Source organism: Montipora capricornis, chromosome 6, assembly GCF_036669925.1.
Source record: "Montipora capricornis isolate CH-2021 chromosome 6, ASM3666992v2, whole genome shotgun sequence".
In the NCBI taxonomy this organism is placed as follows: domain Eukaryota; kingdom Metazoa; phylum Cnidaria; class Anthozoa; order Scleractinia; family Acroporidae; genus Montipora; species Montipora capricornis.
In genome coordinates, this window is record NC_090888.1 from 35,008,792 (window position 1) to 35,033,791 (window position 25,000).

General features: G+C 40.0%; 1 protein-coding gene, 1 long non-coding RNA gene and 1 pseudogene across 2 annotated transcripts in view; 1 reads left to right on the forward strand and 2 right to left on the reverse strand.

Annotated features, from left to right (window-relative positions):
* Positions 1–3,991: 3,991 nt before the first annotated feature.
* On the reverse strand, positions 3,992–5,354 carry LOC138050472 (uncharacterized). Its single transcript, XR_011132622.1, has 2 exons — positions 5,135–5,354; positions 3,992–4,560 (listed from the first exon to the last, which is right to left on the reverse strand). It is a non-coding gene; the product is annotated as an uncharacterized lncRNA (long non-coding RNA).
* An 8,499-nt stretch (positions 5,355–13,853) lies between these two features.
* Positions 13,854–25,000, reverse strand: part of LOC138052003 (lymphocyte-specific helicase-like) — a 73,108-nt gene continuing 61,961 nt past the window's right edge. The window contains exons 16-18 of the mRNA XM_068898351.1: positions 21,263–21,379; positions 20,391–20,550; positions 13,854–15,063 (exon numbers count right to left, since the gene is read on the reverse strand). Coding sequence (XP_068754452.1) covers positions 14,810–15,063; positions 20,391–20,550; positions 21,263–21,379 — 531 coding nt within the window. The 3' untranslated portion in view covers positions 13,854–14,809. The remainder of the gene's footprint in view (positions 15,064–20,390; positions 20,551–21,262; positions 21,380–25,000) is intronic.
* Positions 24,053–24,788, forward strand: LOC138051015 (uncharacterized; annotated as a pseudogene).

Genomic DNA, 25,000 nt, shown 5'->3' on the forward strand with positions numbered 1-25,000 from the left:
GAGATTGTTCGAGAAATTAGCAGGAAACTTCAGGCACTAAAGCGACATAAACGTCTGATCTCTCTACTCATGCTAAGACGAGAATATATACGGCTTACTTTCTTCCTCACTTAACGTATTGCTCAATCGTCTGGATCCACTATGGAAAGCGAAATGCTGATAAACTTAAGAGACTGAACGAATCCATTTTGCGCTTTGTATTTAGTGGTCAAAATAGCTCTTATGAAAAATTATTGGAGAATATAAACAAGCGAAGCCTGAGAGTTCAAGGAATTAATGACATGCTCGTACTAGTGTACCTTGCATTGAACGGATCTGCCCCTACATACATCTGTGATCTTTTAGTTGAACGCAACTCTTGTGTAAATCTACGGGGAACACGCAAACTGATTATCCCTGGAGTTTAAGGAATTTAATAAAACAATTATTCCATTCGCGCTTGTTGGATATGAGAGTGGTTATAGCCAACTCGGCGCTACGCGCTTCTTTGGCTATTTACCATCTCATATCCAACGCGCGCTCATGGACTTCGTCTCGGTGAATATTCACCGATAATCACTGAGCCTGAGGCGAATAATTGTTAATTATCCATTCCGTATATACGGAGTGAATAATGCGTGATCCAAACAAAAACAAAATGGCCAGCGTAAACTCGCCAGCATTTCTGAATCGGAAGTATTGAGAATAAAAGATGATGCTGTGCCACAGAATACAAAGAGGGCCACAACATTTGGCCTGAAAGTTTTCAAAGGTAAGAGAAGAGTTCATACTTTTGCCAAACAGCATCGTTTTTCCAGATAATTATTGCTGAAAATTAAAAAATTTTCACGCCAACAAATTGTTTCACTCGGAGTAATTCTATTTTGTATGACTGGTCGCCTAGCAAAACGAATTTGTCCCTAAAATCGAGGAATTAAAAAAATGTTTAAGAAAGTTCCACATGGCGGCAAGGAAACAAGACGGGTCATTTTACAACAAACCGACGCTCACCTCAGTTAGAGCCGCCATTTCATGTAGATCCTTTACCAACTGCACTTTCAATTTCCATTTCAAATGAACCTCTAAAACTTTGATCGAAAGGTGAAAACGTTTTAACAAGCAGACTTTCGACTTAGATTGCTGATTTAAACGGTGTTAAATGACCATTTTGCCGTTTGTGACGAGGATTTTAACGAAGGTTATTTAGATTTGCCATGTTTGAAGATACTGTAAACACTTTCGCGCATGCTTTGTGACGCTTGCACGTTTTCTACTTCACTGGCGAAAAATGTCTGATTGGTCGAGGCCTTGTCATGTGACTTCAGTACCTCAAATCAAACATGGCTGCCATTCGATGTTTGTTAGATCAATTTCATTTGATCTCCGTCGACAAAAAAAGACCCTTTTTCAGGCCAGTAAAACGGACGAATGTTGACTGCATAGTGCGTTTCTATGCCAGCGAGATTCTCTTTTAAGACAACAGGGCTACGAGGGAAATTTCTTTAAAAATTTCAAGGTCAACGCGAGTCTCCGTTGCTAGTGTTCGAGTGGAAATTCGTTTGTGCAGCTTACCAGCTAATGGATTACCATCTTGATTTCAATTCATGCGTTTATCTTTTAAAAGTGGAACAAAAAATATACCACTAAATTTCCAAATGGTTTCTCTTCCAACTAAATAGTTACACACTGTTTCCGCGGGGTCCCGCATCTAACAGAAAATGTTAAGATTTTCGCTTTTTTTTTCAAAATTAAGTTGTTAAAATTGCCATTCAAGTGGTCCATAGCGGAAAATTTATTAAGACCGAGGGGAAAATTAAGAAATGTATTTCAGTCGTTCAAAAATAAATTTTAAAGTGAATTTAGCAGTAATAATAACCATGTCATAGCACCTCATACTGGGTACACTAGATGGAAACCTTTCAGTTGCAATTATATTTTGTTATAGTTGTTCCAAGCAAAATGCCAATTGTTTGGTTTCCTCCAAATTATAGAAATAAACATATATTAGGTTAACTCTGAATAGCCAAAACAACAATATTTGATTCAGAAGTCCAGCTTACTAGCAGGGAGAATTTTACTGTAAGTATGGGTTATTGACCAAGCGTGAGGTCAAGATGACTGGATATTGGCCAAGTTCTTTTTTTGCGTGTTTATGGACCGAGACGAAGTCGAGGTCCATAAACACGCAAAAAAAGAACGAGGCCAATATCCAGTCATCTTGACCGAACAATCTTGGTCAATAAAGGATTTATTATATGACTTAAAACACCAAAAAATGATCTTTGATCTTGCGGGATCAAGCGAGAAATCCCGAGCGGGCAGTATCGCTCCATCTTGCCCGCTCGGGTAGCCAATCAGAGCGCGCGATTTGGTTCATCTTGCCCGCTCACGGAGCTAGTCATATAATAATAAAATATTACTACACGGCTAATAATACGCTTACACCACATTGTAGTGGGTTAATGTGACAACAAAAATACTTAATCAGGAATTGATTTTATCTTCCAGCAATAAAACAGCAAGAGGATATAAAATTAGGTATTTTCAAACTTTAGAAAAGTTGTTGAAGGTGATTCAGTGCCACCCTCCCAAAACTTTTCACAAATTTCACGCTGGCCTACTAAGTACTTCAAGTGTATACAACAAATTATCTAACCTCTCTTTGTGGACTTTTAATCCCCTTGCATTAGATTTAACTTTTAGAAAAACCATAACTTCATATTTCCGTAATAATTGTTCAAAGAAATTGAGCAAAAGCATACAAAGCTACATTTGAAAGGGACATAATCCCATGTTGCAGTTTTCTGGATAAGACTTCACAGAAATAACTCCTGTTACCTTTCCATATGTAAAGAGGTCCCATGATTTATGAGTCAATGAGTCATGAGTCAATGAGACTCACAGTCAATATAGCAATAACTTATTGATCAAGCCTAAGCCCTCCTTTCAGTGATTAGGCCTAGGCACTCTCTGAAATTTTAGCTTTCATTTTATGGGTTAGGGTAACTGCACTAACTCATTGACTCATGACTCATAAATACTTAAAACTCATATGTAAAAAATATTTCAACATTAGATGCAATGAATTTTTAGCAATTGCTGTAAATAATAGTAAGCATTCCTACCATTTCAAAGGATGAATAAATTAAAGTTTAATGCAGTAAGGGTAAGAAGTAAAAAAAAGTGGTCCAATTTATTGAAGCTGTAATCAATTTCCATCCTTGCTTTAGTCCCTAGATAGGGTAAACAATGGTGGTGAAGTGTACAAACTACCCCAAGGGGGGACTGCTCATGATACTGAGACCAAACAGCTGGCAGAGTTGCCGCAGTACATTTAAGGCTATCAATCTGAAAAATGAATGGAACTGTAGAAAAACTGCATCCTCATGTTTGGATTCTCATTGATTTAATGACTTTAACGATATTATGCAAATTTGTTCTACAAAAATACTCAAATACCACAAAGGTATTTTTAACCTAACTTTTTTGCAAAGTTTACTCCTTGAGCCACCAGCTTCAACTTTGATACTTTGTTCTAAAAGCCAAAGCCATTGTATTATTAGCAATGGTGGAGGTGATGATTAGTCACTTTGTATTGGTTCAATTGAAGAAAGAAAGTCAAAGTAATGATTCCACTTTAACCCTTTCACCCCTAAACCGGCCATACGTGGTATTTTACTCTGTCTAAAGCCAGAGTATTTTGCTCTGTCTAACACCAGACAATTTTACCCGTCAATGGGGAACCCCATGGAGTCAACGGTCTTACAGTACTTCTCACATAAAGAAAATGAATTCTGTGGACTTGAACATTCCCAAAAAGAAATGCCGTATATTCCAAATATGGTTGCGTAAACTCTTCAAGATTTACCTGCTTCAGGAACTTCAAATCAATGAATATTTTGAATATTTTTCCTGAACTCCTGCAAACTTTGTACACTTTTTAATGGTTTGCCCTTTAAAAGTAACATTCAGAAATAATGCAAATACAACTGAGGCTGTTTTGCATTATCTACAAGACAAGACAACAATATCCTTTATTCAAACACAATCAATATTAAAGCAATAACACATGCTTGTGGGGTCATGTGCTAACTATAATAAAATACACTACAGGAAACAAAAGCTTAAAACTAACTATGTGACAGACATAGGATATCTACACATAAGGGATAAGAAAAATAAATCAATTGCCATCCAAAATATCATATTGCAAATACACCAAAAGGTAACGGTTGATTGACAAGTTCCTTGTGCAAAATGGTAGAGCATGTTTAAAGTCCAGCAGGACCAAGATGAGAAGTTATGATAAAAACTCTAAACATACTTTTTACCAAAATTATTTTACTGCCATCAACCCCAATGAGACCTTATGCATGGGACACTGTTTCTAGCTGCAGCTCCAAATCACATAATATATTAATAAATTTTGCCATGTAAGAAAAGAACAAACATGTGGGGTGTAAGCAAAAAAATTCCAAGGCAATAAAGCTTCCTTTCAGCCTTTTCAGGAACAACTATCCACTGTCAACCATGCTTGACTCAAAACAGAATTTCCTTGATCCAACAACACATGACAGTCCCCTAAAACCAAAATTACATCATTAATGCTTCCAGAAAACAATAGTCTAAAAAAACCTGAATCTATAGATACCTATATACATCTGTACCTACACGTCTGTTCTTCCAAAAATTATTTTAACTAACATGGATTTTGATTTTGATTTTAAACTCAAATTAATTGCAAATCCATAACTTGGTAACTACATGTACTTGAACGCAAGGATCGTTGAGTTGTGACTGCTAAAAAGTATAATAATTTAGACATTCACCAGAAAAGGGAATATAAATGACCTTAAAAGCAGCTATTTAAACTATTTGATACTAGGGTTACGTTCCCAATGAGACAATCACAGTCAAAATCAAATTCATATCTGATCGAATCATTGATCATTCATGTAGAGGTGCCGATCGTAAGGTGTAACGCAGAAAAAAATAACCTTCACGTTGAACAATATTACCATTTCCCTGCCACCTGGTACAAGCCAATTCACACATGAACGGAAACCTTAGGAATCCTCCTTTCTGTACATTACAGTAACTTTTTGTACCCGGTGGCAACAAACTTTCCACATCAAAAATTGCGTAAAAAACTCACCTGTTTCGCAGCTCTTTTCCCACGAAATAAAATTTTCCAGGAGCAAATGTTCCGAGGATGCTCGTTGGATTGGACTTTTAAACGATTTACACAACATAGACGTTCTCTAAGAATACATTCCACTTGAAACTGGCGTTAAAACTAGCCTTGATCGCTCTAAAATGAACGGAAACCAACAAGCTACCGATTCTCAAAAGGCAGCCATTTTTCTGTTCTCCTCGGAAGTGTTTTTTTCACGAGAGCCAATGATCGTCCCGGAAACGCGTCACGTGACATATCTCGCGACTCATGCGCAGACATTTTTCGCCAGTGAAGTTTTCTACGCATGAATTGAGATGTCAATTAAATCGACTTTGGATGGTTTTCTTCTGCAAACGTTGTTGACATCACTTCGTGAGTATAAACTAAAACAATTATTCTTTTCAATCTCGGTGAATAGTGGCAGAATATTTACCGAGCGGCGAAGCGGTGAGGTAAATATTCTGCCACTATTCACCGAGATTGAAAAGAATAATTGTTTATTATCATCTTATTACATGTAATATAATTATAATCTATTAATTATTTTATTTTATTTGTAGTTTAGCCATGTTACTTTGTCAACTTGTTTTCTTCGAAGATATTAGCAATTTTTCCTATCGAAACAAAATAAAGTAATTGTATTGTATACATTGTATATCATCGATCAATCAATCATTGTTTAAAATTGCTTAAAATGATTACAACCAATACAATTAAAATTTAATTATTTCGCTATTCTACAATTAAGCTGTTTGTCTCTGTTTGTCCAGGTTGATTCCGGACCAACTACGTCACTATACACGCCGACCATTCACTGGCCTCAGTCTACAAGCTATCAGATTGTTCAACATATCGGCATCGGAAGTCAAGAAGATCAGAGCGATTGAGAAATGGCTTGATCCCAATGTGATTCACCCTAATATTAGTACTGATTGATTGTTGTCGTAATGATTGTAGTGTGCACTCCTTTGTCAGACCTCAACTGTTAATCTTGCTATATTAGGGAGTTTAAGATTACCACGACGAGAGCGGCAACGCGAACGTCGCTGAACAAAAGGTTTAATGAGTAGAACAATGGCTGCTGTACACGTGCGTTACAATTCTTTGTACATTTCTTTGCCGTCCTCTGCAAAGCAACAAAGTGAAATGACCAAATTCTGCTTTCTCTGGAGAATTTGAACGACAACGGCTTTTTTTTTTCGACTTTCTATTTCGGATTTAACGCTGTGTTACATAATCAGTTTCGAAATTTGACAATGAGCAACAAACGCGAGATTCCTAAGTAGATTTGCATCGCCATTGTGGTTTCTTAAACTCCCTGTTTAACATTAGAATACGACCCTGAGTTTTCTATGAAAGAATCTTTAACGAGGCCTAGCCGAATTGACTAACACTCATAGAAAACAAGGGCGAGTAGTCTAATTGCTTTAAGGCGCATTTACACGACATTCATTTTGGGTACGGCACTCCAAAATTTTGGCACGCTGGCCGATAGTTTTGAGCACGGCCTGCTAGATTTACACGGCAAAACATGTTTAAGTTTTTTCAATGTTGATTTCCGAACGGCACCCCTGAAAGAAAAAAGGGACTCTTAAATTTGTGCTTCCCTGCACTTATATGGCACCGGCTCATATATGATTTAAGGTGCGCTTTTGCGGGCTGTTTAAAAAGAAAATGCCAGAGAATCCCCACATGGTATCCCAGGTCTCGAAGACTCTGCAGACGTTCCATGGTGGTACGTCGGACATCATCTATGCAGCGTTGATCATGACGGCAATACCGTTCGTGATGATTGGGGAAACAAGGGTCGCACCCGTGCCAAAAACAACCCAAGAACTTGAAGACCGTGTTGGTGACTTAATCGAAGCCATCCACCCTCCAACGTCGACCAGGGATCTGGTATTCACCTTGGTTGCGAGCGTGCTGGATACGTTGCCGATGATTTGGAAGCGGGTCTTCCTCCTGCAGCCGATGTTCTTGCCACAAGAGCCATTCCATGGCCGCCTTGGAGTGGTTGGTGATGAGTCCCCTTCCCTTGACAGGTTTGGAGTTGATGGTATCTTCCTCCATGCGGTTGAGGCGATAGTCATGCAGACAAGCTCCAGCGATCGTCATTTTGTCAAAGGGACAAAATCCGGTCTGTTCGCGGAACTCACGACGAAAGGTCAAACATCCCTCTCGGAGGAGTTTGACGTCGGAGATACAATAGTCCACGAGATCCCTCTGCATGTCAAACTGTGCCTCGTTCGCCACTTGAGCAGTGTACTATCGCTCAAGCTCAGCCTTGCCTGCCGTGGACATGGTTTCAGCGGCGTAGTCTTTTTTCTCAGGCATGGGACCCACGTAGTCAGCGTTCCCAGGGGTGTTAAAGAGATGTGGAAAATACCCCTTCTTGAAATTGTTGGGATCCAGCCCAAATGTTTTGGTAAACGAAGCCAGAGCCATGGTGAAGAACGACATGGAATCGATGAAGCGAATGTACCCACCCCTGTAGGTGAGCTCCAGCAGTTTGCCACCCGTACGTGTGAGCTTAAACTTTTGTTTGCGCTGAATCAAACGTTTCACAACAAAGTAAGAGTCGTGGCCCTTGAAATTGTGGGCAAGGGCTGTGACGTAGCGTGTGTCCTGCTCCATGAGTTGTTCCAGCTATTGCAGAAATTGTTCCATGCAATTTTCACCATGAAAGATTTGAGGGAAGGCATCCTCTGCCGTCATACCCACGACCAAATTAGGCACACGCACGCCCGTATCTTGCATAGCAGCCTCCGTATCCCAAAAGACCAGTAATGAAGGGTGGTAGGTATTGTCCTCCTCCTCGCCCTCCGTAGCAGTATTGCGGCCCTTGCGTGCCTCACGACGGAGTCGGATCCGCTTGTTGATTTGAACGATACATGCATGATCTTCGAGCTCTTCGAGGTCAGTGTGGATTTGCACGAAGCATTGATGCTGGTTCAAATTCGTCGTTTCGTGGCACGACGAGCATTCACTGTACCCGCACTGATGTTCGTCTTGTTCATTCATCGAACAAAGCAGTTCTCAGCAGTTTGCACATTTGTGCCACGAGTCGCGTACCGAGTATGTGTCGTAATGTTCATCCTCGTGGAGAATGGCTAACAAGGTAGCACCCTGCCCAAACGCAAAACAGGCGTATTGACGATTCACGTCTACCACCACAATACGGTAATCACGAAGACTTGGTGCTTCAGCCAAAGTCGCCAGTTCCTGGAGACCCATGGGAGCCGTATGGAGTCCGGTTTCTTCCAAGAGAGCGATAGCCGCTTCGTTGCGACGCCGTTGACACTTTCTGGTCCATTCATCCCGTTCCGTTTTGTTGGAACCGGCCACGAGCAGGCCTGGAGCTGTGGCAATCGCACGCACACAACATAGTCACGAGTCGTCCCGTGGTGTGTTGACGATGGTTTTTTCGTTCAACTGAAATTGAACGGACGAATTGTCCTGCCTGGACATGTACAAACTCCAGTTCAAAAGGTTAATCGGGGTTGTATTCATCCTCGGAATTGAGTTTTTCAGCCAGGTTGTCCAAAAAAGCCGTCACTGTGTCCGGTTCCTGACGCCACCGACTAACGCGTAATCCTCGAGAAAAGCGTAATCCTCGAGAAAAGGAGTTGTCGTATCGTGGCGAATGAAAACGAAGAAACACGCAATCACGATCATGGATGGTAGCATCGTCCAACAAGGTTTGTATGGCACCATGTAGTCCTTGAGCAAGAGCATAGCTTATGTTTTGACGCCGTGAATCCAAACGTCCTTGTTGTTCCACCCACGTTGTTTCAGCCATGTTCTAAAGATGTGTTCACGCACTCCCATGACAGCTGATCGACGCTCAATGATGGGGTTCAAAACAAAACGAAAATGTTCTCCTCCACCTACTTGTGCAGGAACTTCCTCAAAGATAGAAAGAGTGTTTTGACGAGCAAAGGCCTCAAGAACGTCGTGTAACCTTTGCTGCTGCTCGGTGAGATGGAGACTTTCATTGTCCATGGGGACTTCCAGCAACCGTTCACAAAACATGGCTCGTCTGGCCGCTTTAAGAAGAATTTCATGCAAACCATACAAGTGTGGTGCTGAAGGTGGGTTGAACTTCCATGTTACTCCCCCGTTAACTGTCATCTTTTGACTTTTCTCCTTGTCAAAAGCTTTTATTAGATTACATAATTATCGTTTGGCCCCTATAAAGTTAGTGCCATTGTCGGAAATGACCTGAGCAGAAAATCCTCTTCATGAGGTCATTCTGTAGAACGCATTCAGGAAAGAGTCAGTATCCAGTCCATAAGCCATTTCTAAATGAACAGCTCGGGCGGGTGTTTATCAAAGCAAAAAGGCATAGGAAGCGTTTCAGCTTGACTTTTCCTCTCCTTTACTTTACAAGGAAAGGCCCGGCAAAATCAACAGAAATATTGACAAACGCTCACGATGACATCTGTGATCGTACGGCAGGTCACGGTGGAACCATGATCTGTGAGCCTGGCCGAAGCGTTCTTCTATTTCAAACCATGCAGGCTCTTTCACACTTGCGAATCACTTCCCTGGCTCCAGGAAGCCAGAACCTTGCAGACAAAGAAGCTAAAACTTGATTTGTACCTGGATGATCATTGTCTTTGTAAAGACGTTCGACTATCAATCTTGTTACTTTATGTTTCCTCGGCAAAATGATGGGACATTATGCTTCCCATGCAATGTCAGCCAATCCCAAGCGACTGTTACCCCGCAATAGCCCATCACTTGCAAGAACCGAAGATATTGGCAATATTCTCGAACTTGAAGGTAGAGCTTCTAGCTCTCGTGCTCGCATTACTTCCTCTGGAAAGGTCTCGCTTTGTGCTTGATGAAGCACAATAACCCCAGCATCATTTATCTCTTCTGCTGTCAAGGCACCCTGGACTCTTGACAGCTTCAAGCTGCTATGAACAAATTGCATCACATAAGCTAGCACACGGCGAAAGCTAAACCAATGAGACTATCTCTTCAGATCCAATTGTGTATCTTTCCAGCTCAGCTGAGACTTCTTTTGTTGTGCGGAAGCCACAAATGAGTGTATGTACTACTGTTTCTTCTCTGCATCATTTAAACTGTTGCAAAGAGTAGGCATCGTGGGCCATATTTCCTTGGGTTGATTCAGAACTTCTTCACAGTTGGATCATGGCATCATTCCAGCTCGCTTCCAGAGTTGTCAGATCATGGTGCAGCTTGACTGCTTCTACGGTTTCCACAGAATTTAAACTGTTATCCATGTAGATGCTCTTGCGAACTGCTTCGACTGCTCTAGGTAATTCGCTGCCTTTTAGCTTGGCATTATGGTACGCCACAAACTGAGCCAAGTAGGGTGAGGCATTGACTCCAAACACAAAGCGAGTGAACTCAAAAACCTTAGGTGCAATGTAATGTTCATATCCCGCCACAGAAATCTCTGAACTGACCTGTCAGACAGCTGCAACTGCACTTGCAGATACATCTCTGCAATATCACAAACTACATGCTCAAGGCAATCGCCTGAATCTGATTAGAACATTAACCAGACCATTTCAAAGTTTGGGCCCTTGGTTGAGAACATCATTCAATCACCCCTTTGTACTTGGTCAATACGTCGAACACTGGTCTCACTTTACTTGTGCTCGTCTTAACGCACAACAGGAAAGTGTGGCAGGCAAACCCGACTCGCTACTTCAATCTCTTCCTGAACTTCTTGAATGTAACACTTTCGTTCGTAGCCATTAATCTCTTCTTGGTAAGCAGCTGCAACCTCAGGCTGCTTAGTGAGTTTACGTTCTGTGCTTTGTAGACAAGTTAATGCCCTCCAAAAAATATTTTCAAGATGTGGAGCTGCAGACTGGCTGGTTTGAGTGAGGCTAACAAAGTTTCTTCGCCTTCCTTATCTTGGAGACGAACTAACACACTTGAATGAGACTCATAAATGTCCCACATTAGTTTGATGACTTGTCGCTTTGCCTTTCCTCACTTACAGAGAACGATAAGTGGTTGACTTCACATTCTGGGTTGTTTTGGGATGGACCAATGCCCACTCCAAGGGTGTGAGTCTGGTAATGGGTTCCCCAGGATTTCTTTTAACTTCTTTCAACGAACAATGCAAATCAGCTAAATCCATTCCAAGTAACATATTAATGATGGGGTGTCTCCCGAGTAAGGGAAAGTTTATATTAATCAAATGGGGCCACTTCTTCTCAACAGCCCAATTGACAGCATGCATGTCTGTAACACGCTTCATTGTTTGAGCTGTAACTGTTTTCTTCACACGGCCATCGCAGCTTTTAAGACCAAATTGAACTGACTGACTTTTAAGACTAGCAGTTCGGTCATTCAACAACCGGACATTCAAGGAGACTGGTTCACCTATCAACCCCAACCAATCACTGATGTCTTCATTGATAAGAGACCGTGTGCTTCCATCATCCAACAGAGCGTTAATACTCAACGACTTGCTTCCATTCCTGACAACAACTGGGATGGTCCTTAATGGGAGATATTCATTGCAGCCAGAAATACAAGTCACAAATGTGCTTGATTCAGGCTCACCTCCGTCGTCTCTTGGAAAAGTCAAGCTGCCATTCTCATTATTTTGAACCTGTAAGGCTCGGTTTTGTGTCCCATCATGCAACAGTCTGCTGATTTGAACAACACCTTGTTCTTCTGCATGATGAACTTGAAGTGAAACGTTGCTAGGCAGCTGAAGCAAACATGCCATTCTCGAGCTTTGTTCCACCTTTGATCCACGGATAGGGATTTGAACTGACTACATGACCTAAGTCCATGCTCCTTTGAGCACATCTTGCACCTTTCCTGAAAATTCTTCTTCTTTACAGTCACTTGAGTAACAGCCCTTGTACTTCCAATGGAAAAACCCTTTGACTTCTGCTGACCCATTATTCAAGGAAAGGGTTTTTCAGTACAGGGTTTGATCCCAAACACTTGTAAGAAATTTATTTAGTTGTGTGTGGTTTTGACACGGAGTGTGTTGCTTGTGTGCATGCACGCAATGAAACAGGAAGGTTTTTTCTTCCCTCTAATAGCAAATATGTTGTTTGTTTCAATAAAATTTATGGCTGGAAAAAGGTTTTTGTGAGATTTTTCTTTCTTTGTGAATTGATCGTATTCGAATATTCAAACTTAACTATTTTGCATATGTGGGTTGATATTTGATATGCCAGTTGTTTTCATAAAGATAACAAGAATGGTTAGCCATTTTGTATTTCACGTTCATTTGGGAAGCCAACAATATTTCTTTGACTGGTTCCTGGTTAACCCAATCAATTGCTACGACTTACTGGTACGAACATTGTTTACATTACTCATTCACACGATTTTTCAACAATATATCGCTTTAATCCAACCCAAAATCATTCAGATAGTAAAAAACTTCATATTTATTAACCATTTCATTCGCTTTTGTGTTGGTGAGCATTATGATTTGCAATCATTCAGGCAAAAACAAACATGCGAAAAACAAACATGCGAACCTGTGTTAACAGGTTTTTGCTTCTCATAGAGGTTTAGATTTTCAATTACAAATTCTGTTTTGATTGGCCACTCAACCTCACTGTCTAAATAGTTCACCCTGAAGTCAAAATAGATACGTTTCTCAGGAAACGAAACAAAAAAAAAATGTTTCGTTTCTGGACTGAGCAGCTCCGAGGATGATGAGAAATATGCTGCATTCGGGCTTGATCCCCTGGCCTGCTTCTTCCATTGTAGGACCAGAAGTAAGTATTGGATTCCTAGGCTTTTTTTTTTCGATTTCCTGGTAAAATCCAGTTTCAGCTGCTTAAATACCACCCAAATCATTGCCCTCTGTTTTTGTGTAACGTGTACCACAGGCAACCCAGTTTACGCTCGTAGAGCGTCTAGTTACTTTTTTTTACCTGTCTCGCAAATCGGAAAAGTTCCGTAATATATATCGTATTCATAAATGGCGGCCAAAAAAGTATTCTTGCCTTTACGGTAATCATCCTCACTAGCCTCGTTTGCACAAACAAAATTCAAAAGAATTTTTGCTCCAAAGTGAGGCTTGTGAGGATGATGGCCCATGACGGCCCATGGTCTTTCCTGTAACTCCCCTCCTTGCGCATGTATAATTTTATTGATTTGTGCTCAACTCTGCACAGTCTTCAGGTAAAAAAGCAATTGGAAATTTGACTAATTCTTGTTAGTCAAGAATTATTTGAAAGAAATAGTTTCACAACTTTTGTGGAGTGTTGCATATTTACTTGTTTGATGGAGGCACAAGAAGACAAAAAGTGGGATAAAAAACTAGGTGGGACGATGTACGATCCGTTGTCTGCTTTGCAACTAGATATTCGACTGATCAAAGTTTAAGAAAATTAGGAGTTCCTAGATCTTTGGTATCGGGAATGCCAGCTTTCACTACAGCTAGTCCCAACCGAAACGAACTCATTCTGGGTCACAAAGACTCTGGGTACGAGTTTATTTTATCACCAGAGTCAAAGAAAGGGGCTCGGGAATTTAGATTGAGTTTGTGTCAAACCACGAGAAGGATATGGGAAGTCAAGGGTGTGAAACCACGTGCGCAGAATTCAAGCTCCATTAGATCATGCCACGCACAACAGATTGTTTTTCTTGGCGGATGGAAAGCCAAAGCTTAACAGGCATTGCTCAAAATTATGTTCAATAATATACTTAGAAAATTTGACGATGCACCAGACAGCACCTTAAATTTAGTTTTATTGAACTTTGAGTATATATATATATATAATCTGAAGTTATAATGTTATCTTTGAAAAAAATTGAAAAAACAAATGATTATGAAAACCACAACAGCCCATTTCTTCCCTTTTCTTACTATACCGGTACTTTGAATTCAAGATGAACTAAGAAAAAGTATTCAACAGCTTGACAACAGTTACAGGTAATACTTTAATAACAAAAATGAGAGATTTAGCATCGCATTTACGTTTAACGGGAAATGGGAGCCTGCTACTTGTTATTAAAGCGTCAAAATCACTAAAAGTTGTCGTCCTTCTCAAAGAAGTTGCTCGATATGTGGATCTTTCAGGCATCAAAGGAGCTCATTGAAAACAAGTTTCTCCGGCTAGTATGTGAAATTCTCAAATAACTTTTTTTCTTTGTGGCAAGATATTTGTTCTTTCAGACAATTCTCCTGTTTCTTCATTGCATTTCCCTGTTACTTGGATTCTTAATGAAAACCCTAGTTTCTTCTATTTTGTAAAAAATGCAAATTTTAGTCTGACGATATTTGCCGTAAACGTGATGCTAAATCTCCTTAATTATGAAGCCCTAAACGCACCCCAAATAGACTGAATGCATAAACGGCGGCCAAAAGAATATTACTTTATGTGCTAATTAGACTCACTAGCCTCGTTTTCATGGACAAAATACAAAAGAAATGTTGCTTGAAAGCGAGGCTAGTAAGTCTAACTAGCACATAAACAAAAGAATACATTTTTGGCCGCTATTTATGCATTCGGTAAGGAGGCTTTTCAAAAAAGAAGAGAAATTCTTATTGACAACAACTCCTTTTAAGTTAAGCTCTCAGTAGTCCATGGACTTCGGTTAGGCACTGAAGAAAGTCGGAATTCGAAAAGCCATGCTGACAAATCGATCTTAAGGCCGGAAAGAACAAAAATGTGCATGTTAAGTTTATCAAGGGGTAGTATCTAAAACGCGAAAAAATTCTGTCTTGTTGGCTTGCTGTGCTGACGTTTTAGGATTTTTGTTAGAAGGAGAAGCAACTGACTTGGAGCAAAGATCACTTCTATCAAGAAGAGCTTCCAAATCTCTGTCACAAGTGACCAAACCATCGCTAGATACTACGCTGTCATGGTCACGTGACATCAGTAATTCACGCAATTCTTTGGCGTCAATAACTTCTGTGTCCTTACTTCCTTTGAATTTTCCTGCAACAAACCAATTGAGGTTCACCTCTGTGAATAACTGACCACTATTTCTTTCTTTTTCTTTCACTACGGTTCATAATGGGCCATTTCCGAGTTGCTGTTTGTCTCGGTTTCGAAGTGAGTATTGGTGCTCAACTATTGTAAAGGAAATGACTTTGATTTGCATAAGAATATGCGACTCATTTCCATTTGAGTGGTTGTGCACAAAGACTCGCTTTGAAACTGAGGCATGCAGCAACTCGGAGATGGGCTATTGGCAGCCTGTGGAGCTCACAGCCAATCAGTATGATATTAGATCACTAGCCTGTGCACAGGTTCACTTGTTTCGGGCACCACGTGAGTAATTTGTCCTTATTAAGTAACACCATCAAAAATATATATATATATATTTCCAGGCTCCTTAATCAATTTAATGCCCTGTGAGAACAAATCCACTCTACGAAACAATGGAGAATGAAATTGAAATGAAATCCCAGAAAGGTTTGTCAAAACATATTAATTTCAGTCAACAAAAACATATAGAGTATTTCAGTCAAATTACATAGTACTACCAGTAATAACCCTAAGCTTAGGCAGTGCATGCAAGATCGATCGAAGGAGTCGTACGAAAAAGTTTTATCACGCATTTACTATGACCGAATAGTTAACAAGTTCATCAATTTGTTTAGGCCAAATTAAAGTCAAGGCCTATCTTCATTTTAAGTGCGAATACAAAACAAGGAGAACCAATCAAACTTGCGATTTTCAATGGAACAGCCAGCGCTTGAATTTAAATTTTTGGATTATTAACCTTTCGGGTTAGTAGACATTTCTTTCACTAACCAAATTATAAAGTTTGGCATCCAAACTCACGATCATTATGATATCTCAAATATTGAACATCTTGATAATAACGACTACCAGAGTTGACTCTGCAGACGGTACAGAACATTTTCTGATTATTCTCGTCAAATTGAAGCCATGTATACCGTTTACTGCGAAGCTTTCTTTCTGAGCTCCTTTGGCTGTCCAAATTTAGAAATATGCTCGACCAAACTGCCATGGACCTGCCGTAACAAAAATTAGCCTGACCAGGGGAAACCAGCCGCCTTCCAACAACAATCAAACCTATTGATTCATTGCATTTTATGGTGCTTGAAACAAAACTGTTCAGTACCCATACAAACCCATGGCATCTTCGCAACACAACACCGCTAGAAAGTCACGTACGTGTTTGTTGTGAGTGCTCACCAACAAATTACTGTGCTCTTAAAATGAGTGAACTTCGTGCAGTTATCCATATTTGGTAACTTCCATGTGATCGAAGGTCAGAACACTCATGATCAGATTGTGTTCTATGCATTCCATTCATTCTTAGTGGAAGTCCTTGGGAATGCGCTAAAATCTCGAAAGCGAATGCGGGTGCGAATGGGGACACACAGGCCTATGCGAGGGACCCACAAAAGAGAATGAACATTTTAAAAATATATACATTATTTACAAATATAATGTATAATTACTTATCATGTTAATCCTTATGAACCAAATTACTGTAATGCACAGTAAGTACATATCATCTAAATTTTACTGTACAGTTTGTAGATATCTTTAAAGTCACAATTATTGCAGTTTCCCTAAAATTTTCATAAATTTATCAAATCGAAAAGTGCAGTGCAGAGTTGTGGTATGAAGGCATTTTTATTTGTAAAATTATTACACCTAACAAACATTTTTTAATGTAATTACGTATAATTCTTAATAGCTGAAACTAGCTGATATTTTATTACAATAAAAAAGTTTCATTTTCAGTATATTGGATTTAAGAATGTCATTGCATCTTGATAAGTGCCAAAGTGCCAAGTTTCGTTGAAAATTGGGTTTACTTTCATAGGGTATTTTCGTGCGCCCTGCCACTTTTGAAGGAAAACTTTCAGAGCAGTTTGATTCTTCAAAAATATGTGCTTTCCATATTAACGGCGATCGCTGTATCAAGTCTTATTTGCTGAGATTTGACCGGAAGTAACATGAACACTGACTTCATTCTCTGATTTGGGGAAAGAAAATTTCTGTTGCGCGTCAGACATACACGGTTTTAGTTCACAATTCAAGAGCAGGCAAGACAAAAAAAAATGTTCAGGTGTGAAAATCACACTTCAACAATACAGAGACTTTCGACGTCTTAGTCCAGAGAAAATAACACTTGACTTAATGGTGGAAAAACAAGCACTGGTTTGCGGATAAAGAAACTTTCGTACATGGAGTCGAAAACGTCAAGCTTCAGTATTCGCTGTGTCACTTTTAACGGGAATATCTCTAATAAAACCTTATCTTTGGATCACAAACGTTCACCTGTTGACGGTTTTTCGTGGATCAACGTCAGAGACAAAAGTCCTGTACTGTTAAGGACAGAGTTCAGTTTAAACAGAAAAAGGTATAAACCGACTGACATTTTGCTAAACGACTCTTTCGTCCAGATAGACTGTATTTGCTTGAGAGAGAGAACAAACGAAATTCTTCTCTCATGCTTTTCTGTTACTTACCTCGACTCCATTCATGGATAAATTTTAAGCTGTGAGATCCTTTGAACGGATTACCAGCTCATTTGCCAGTGACACGCCACACGCAAATCCCGTCAAACTGGCAAATTTGTTTTGCATTCACTTCAAGCGCGGGTATCCTCGTGAAAAAACCACAATGGAAAATCTTAATGCCGGTTCCAGTGACTTTAATACTCGACAATATCCATTATTGTGATTTGCACATTCAATCATGACCATACCCATTGCAAATATTATAAGGCAAGAATTTTCCAACTTTTGACTATAGCCTGAGCACACCGCAGCATTCTTATACAGCCGATCTAAGCATGTTTTGTTTCATCCTACATGTAAATAAAGGACTTTCCCAAGTAGAAGGAATTGCCGAGGTCTTTCCAGCTTTTGTCCATCTTCTCTCAGCATTTGTACCACAAGTGCATAGATAACATTGAAAGTGAATGCAGTAAAAACTACAACTAGCGACAGCGTCAACGTCTTTTCTTCCCAAGTTCTAAGACTGTCTTGAAGGTTTTCAACCAATCACAAGGCAAATAAAATTGAATTTGCCATTGATAATGCGCATGCGTGACATTAGTCTCCTTTGTCTAGTTTACAACAGTGGACTGCTGACCAGGCACTGGTTTTCTATTGGATTGCAGGCTCAAGCCTAGGTACCTCACCTAAACATGAACGAGGCTTCATTTTTTGCAAGCTTACTGTGGCGCGATGCAGCTACACGGCCATACTACGCTTTTAGTGTTCAGGTGGAAAAGGCTTTGGAAGATATTTTCTGCATTTTTCGCTGGTCTCAATCCAGTTTGACATATGATAGCTGTGGTCCACACTGGTGACTACGCAGTTATTCAAGTGAGGCATCGGAGGGATATAAAATTAAAGCCGAGTGTTTATTTTAATTTGTTTAGAGCTGCTGCTTTTTTCTCTGTATTGCAATTTTTGGCATATCTTTAGAAGATCTGACAAGGTTGCATGATGCCTGGACAACCTACAAGTATCACTAGAACAGAAACAAAAGAAGAGAGAAACAGAACGAGAACGACAAAACAGTATACTAGTAATAACCAGGGTTCGACATCTCCGCTAGCCCGGTAGCCCGAGGCTAGTAAAAATTTTGTCGGGCTAGTAAAAAACCACGTTTAATAGCCCGCTGGCTAGTAGGAAAATGGAAATAAACTAGATATGATTAGTTTTAGTTTGAAGTTCACAGTTGATTAAAAAAACAAGAAAGTTTAAAGTGTAACGATAATACCAATAACTTTACAAAGAAAACATAAATCTACATGTATCATCTTCTGGCGTCTTTTTTATCTTGCGTGTCGTTCGTAAACATCGCTAGTTCCCAGACTCTGAGGTTATTGGTTAATGTCTTCCCCAGTCTTCTCCCTACCAATGTTGTGATGCCTTGCACATCGCCTCGCACCATCGCTTCGCACTTGAAGCGATTGTGAAGATGGAGCGATTTTTGACAAATTACGAGGCGCCATCATGTAAAAAGCTTTTTCCTTAATAACACATTGTTATCACAATGGAAGAAAAAATGCCAATAAGTTTAGAGTAAGGTTTGCGTGTTTGGGGTTGAAGTAGACCTCGAGGGAAATTAATCCGGGCTACCAAGTTTTGCTTCGGGCTAGTAAATTCTAGAAATCACTAGTCCGGTGGCTAGTAATGCAGGTAGCCAGGTGTCGAACCCTGAATAACTCAAACTTGCTTGAAGAAGTTACTCCAAAAAATCCCTTCTTGGACACTAAACCGTTTGTTATTTTTATGGATACGTTATTTCAAGTGGATGCATATTTTAAAAAAATGGTTTAATCGTTATCTTCCTTTGTTCAGCAATGAAACTCGAATTTTTATTCTGAACTGGAATTAAACAACAATCATCTGTACTCTTTTGGACATAAAGAAATAGTTGATTTGTTTGTGTTGCTTTAAAATGCAAGCAAACAAATGTTTTTTACTTCATTTGCCTAACTGTTTTTGGGTGTGCATCGGCAATGACAAGAAAATTCTGCCCTTATGTTATAAACACGTAATCGCAATGAGTTCTCGTAAAATTAAGGAAAAATATCAAGAGCTTGTGTCTTCAGAAGCTTGTTTAAATTAATGTGGCAGAAATATGTCTAAAATTTCCATGACAACAAAGGGTTAAAGCATGTACAGGTAATTTGTTGGAGCAGGTCTGTCCTTCCTTGGCTGCTGTGTTTTGCCGATTTTCAATGAAATACATCAAAATGTGAATGTCGTTTTCAGAGATAAAGCGGAATAAAGTACATCAATAAAACTTTTTTTACCTTGAACCGACAAAGTTTCCTAACGGTTTCTAAATTGATTGACTCTGAAATGGCTTTTTTCCTTCCCCATTCGCTTTCTGAGGATGTGCTTGTTTTCTCTTCAAACTCATGCGATTCTACAAAAATTCATTGCCTAACTGGTGAATTCCACAGTAAATTTCACTTGAAAAACTGATATCACACTCGTTGCTTCGTGATTCATGCAATATTGGGTTTTCGCGTGAAATTTACCATGGATTTTACTAGCTAGGCAATGAAGTTTTCTTTTGAAGAAAGGGAAGAAAATGATTTAATTAAGCAGTAACGGGACACACCAAAACGAAGGCAATTCCAAAACCTTTTATTTTCACTAACCCTACAGAAAGTAAGAGTAAATTAACCTGGGAGCTCCACTTTTAGGCTTGGCTAAATCTATATATTATCATCACAAAAAAACTGCCTAATGACTGAGAGAGAGCAACCAACTACTTGCTTGGGCAGGGAAAAGCGTAAAGCCACAAACCTTTGTGAATGATCATCTTTTCCAGTTTCCTCTTAGTCGATGCACGCTCAACAATCTTCTGATCCACAGTGTTAGCAGTAACAAAACGATACACAACAACAGGCTTTGTTTGCCCGATACGATGACAGCGATCCTGAGCTTGTAGATCGGCCTGTGGATTCTTAAGATCGTAAGACTACTCTTAGTAGCTGACCTGAGCATGAGAACATTGACTACAAATACAATGTGTCTGTTGACCAAAACATTAGCACTGGCGTTTGTGCTAGGTTGTAATAAAAAATGCATCACAACCAGTAACACTAGAGTGGTTTTGACTAATTAATCGTAATGGTCATGAATTTATATACATGTAGCGCATTTTCTATTGACAAATCCAAATGCACTTTACAAGCAAGGGATCTATGGGTGAGATCGGACATCAGCATGTATAGGCGCCAATCCATTAGCGATCTCACCCAGCACATAAATGAATGAAATGAGGCCTGACCACAACACCGGGAGCTCCATACCCTACTCTTTACTAATAGTGTGTGGGTTCTTTTTACGTCCCACTGAGTTGTGAACATTGAAGGGTTGTGAGATGGGGCCTACGGTTTATAGTCCTTATCTGAGAAGACTTGAAAGTCTTAACCAGTTGCGGATGTAATTACAATGGCAGCACTTTCTTCTCAGTTTTTTCAAGACCCTGAGTGTTGGTCCGGCCGGAGTCGAACTCACGACCTGCCGCATGACAGCCCAATGCTCAACCAACTGAGCCACCGCTGCAAATCAGGGGCATCCAAGGTCAATTTTCGGAAAAGATCTGATCAGAAGATGATTTGAGATCTAGTTCTTCAGGCAAAAATCCACTCCACTGGCTCTTTTAAACTCACCCAATCACTGTCATAAATGATAACTGTATCTGCCACAGCCAAGTTAAGACCAAGGCCACCAGCTCTGGTGCTCAACATAAATACAAATACTGATGAATCCACTTCAAACTTTTTTATCTGAAAAGAAAAGAAAATAATCTTAGGGGCTGTATACATGATACCAGAATGAGTTTCATTCCCAAAAGGGTTTTTTTCCCAAAAGTTCACTGCATTCACGTGACAGTATTCTTGACCGGCTAAGCCAACATCTTGCGCCCGCCAGGTCAAAACAAACGTGGCTCAAGCTTCGCGCAAAGTATTACTGTGCCTATTGTTGGTTTTCACTTCACGCAAGCATCACGCACGGAAAAATAAAATTGCTTACCATTCCATAAATGAAGTCAAGAAATTGAGATATTGTAGAAGAGTAATAAATAAGTTTTAGGGCTGTGCGATATTCTAACTCGAGTTATTCAGCTAAGTTTGGAGACTCCACGTCGTTGTCCCTCAGGACACCAACATGGCGGCCAGAACCTAGTGGAAACATCTGGAGTTTAGTTTGGCTCCCTCAAAACATATTTTCTCTCTGCTAAACTTGAAAACATTTGCAGACACTTCTCTTCACATACTGGTTATTCAGAACGAATTTCGTGTACCTCACATGTTTCTCAGAAGCAATCCAGATGTCACGCATTGTGAAATTCTAACTGCTCTATTTTCAAAACAAAACATGCTACCGATCAGAAAACAGGCCAGCAGATATATCTTTAATGTCTTTTACCAGATGAAGGTAAAAGAACTCAAAATTTTTAATCTTATTTTTTTCTGACATCACATGAAAACCAAGAATTGATGGCAATATATGCATTGAATTTTCAGTAAAAAGTTGAACGTAGAGCTGCCTCTTTTGTCTAAACAGAAACGATGTTCACACATTTTTTTTCTTCCTGAGTGCAATTTATGCTCTTTCTAATATGAAAATCATTAGTGCTAAGAGAAAACCCCAAAGAAAGAAAAACAAATCCTACGCGGATAAGGCCTGGCAGAAAATATTTGCTGTGGCAGATATTTGAGTCCATCTAGCCCTCTTACTTTTCTTGCAAAGGTGTTCCTCATATTGTTCGCCATCTTAAAAACGATGGGTATGCATCACTCGCCCATGACCGAATGGTTCAGTCGTGGTTTTATCTCGGAACGAAATTCGTTTTCAGTTTACATGATACCAGAAAAAACGTCATTTCAGAACGAGAATTCCATCTGGATTGAAACTGGAATGAACTCATTCCAGAATGACTAGTACTGGAACGAGATTTCAAACAGGTGAAGAGAAATATATGGTGCTGGAATGAACTTGTTCTACATACGTACAATCTTGTAAACAGCTCCTTAGTTTGATTTGAAATCAAAGAAAAGTCACTGATGACAATCTGTGATCCTTCACAAACTTATGAGCGAGATAAGCATATGCTGCCTGAAACGGCCCCCCAGTGCTTTAGATTTTTTTCTGTTGCGTTACTTTCTGACATATGTCAACCACGTCACAAGAGCTTAAGAAGAATGCTGCCTTAAATGGAAAAAAGAAATTCCTTTGTACTCCTTTGTCATTTGAAAATCTGATTGGCGAATTGAGAAGCCACGAAGACAATACGAACAAAATTGCATTTACTTAAAACTCTGATAGAAAATATATCGCAAGAATTTGTGGATTGCCTGAACTTAACTACTGAAACTGAAGACATAAATGCTATTAAGAGTGAGCAACAAGATCTGCTAGTTCAGTGTGAGAAAATCCACAGCAACACTTTACATCGTTTGGATTGTTTGTAGTGAAAGAATGAAACAAGATCAAACACTTCACACGGGTCTTGCCGGTCGGTCTCCTCAATGAGATCATTGAAAAAGCTATTCTTCTTGCAAAGACGCCTTACTTGGAGCAGTAGCCAAATGAACCTTCAACAAAGGTTATGTTATTCGGACTAGATTAAAGGTTAAGAGAAAGTCCTAGTCAAATTAAAGATCGAACAAGAACTCAGTGAGAGCCTCACAGAGGAGGTCATTCATCTAAAAGTTCTCGATGAAGAGAAGGCAGAGAGTGTAGGTGAGCCTGTTCCACAGCAACCTTAGTGGTTCTAGAAATGTTTTAGATAGTTTTCTACGTGATCAAGAGTTCTGCCTCTGAAATTTGCACTATGCAACCCTTTGTTTCTGTTACCCAATCCTATCAGCTGGTAATGTGATGGCCGTTGCCTCGTCGCCTTCTGTACCACAGATTCCTTCACCTTTTGTACCACAGATTTCATTCACGTCTGTACCACAGACCTCGCTGCCTTCTCTACCACTTGTTTTATCGCTTTCTGTACCACAGACCTCATCGCCTTTGGTAACACCTTCTTGTTGCCTATAACGCAACCGCTAGCAGTCATGCTGGCCTCAGTCTCTGTACCAAACACTCTCTCAGCTTTTGGCTTTCTGACATACAGAGATCAACCTTGGAAAGAAGTCCATCGACCCCCATTACACAACCACTGCTTTTATACACGCTCGGCCAGCCTCCAGTTCTGGCATCTTCTCCACTGTACCAGTCCACATCATATTCTTAAACCTTCTCCCCAAAGCCCCTAAATGGCACAAACCTGATGGTATCCTTCGGCCCCAGCAAATCAACACACTACTACCATGTCTCCTTCTGTTTATGCTCCCAGCAATTTTAATGTTGGCTATCAGATAGAAAACCCTTTCCCCTGAAGCCTCTATGGACACACTCCATTGTATGTCACGCCACAACCACCTCAAGTCAGCCCAGTGTACACTATGCCATCGCCAGATAACACCCAACAAATCACTGAGGCTTTAGCCAAAGTTACCCAGCTCCATTGCCAGCCTCAAGCAGTACCAGATGTTTTTACTGCAGAAGAAAAAGACAAAACGAGATTTTTTTCTGTGGGAAACGGCCAATGCAATCCTGGACTTAGCTCCGGTAACACCACAGCAGGAGCTAAATCTTCTCTTTCAACATCTAAAGGGAAGAGCTAAGAAGGTTGTTGAATAATTTCAATTCTTAACCAGGGATCCATAAAGAGCCTACAGAGAGGCAAGGAAAAACTTAAGGGACCGTTTTGGACACTTTGCCATTATCAGCATTCGAGAGTAAGCTGGCAAACTGGCCAAAGATTGGAAATAACGATACAAAGAGCATGCAAGAGCTCAGAGATTTCCTTCAACAAGTTAAACTAGCCGCTCTTCATACATGTATGACAAACTTGAACATTTTTTAGTCTTTGTCGAAACTGCGCGGTTTAGTGGAAAAGCTTCCAAGCTGGTTTCAAAGCAAGCGGCAAAACAAAGTCGAGAATTACGGCAAGCTGACGACACAAGCGCTTTCCCACCATTTTCAGATTTTGTACAGGAAGTGATCTTCCATGCAGAGAGAATGAACATACCTCAAATTTGTCTCACCTCACCATCTAACCTAGATTGCAGGAGCACACCTAAGCCATCCCAACATGTTGGATTTCAAAGTCATAAGGATCGTCTTGGAATTGATTAAGTGCAGGAAGAAGGACGTCAGTAGGCAATCATTCAATGTGTGCAACCTCCCCCCTTGAAATGAGGACACAAACACAGCACTTAAGCTAGTTTTTGTCCCCTTCCACAGGACCAGGTCCTACAACCTCGAGAAATTTTTGGAAGTCCTGGAATGTCATGTGCATGCCAGGAAAAGGAAAGTCAGAAATTGGCAATGTCCATTTCTACATCAAG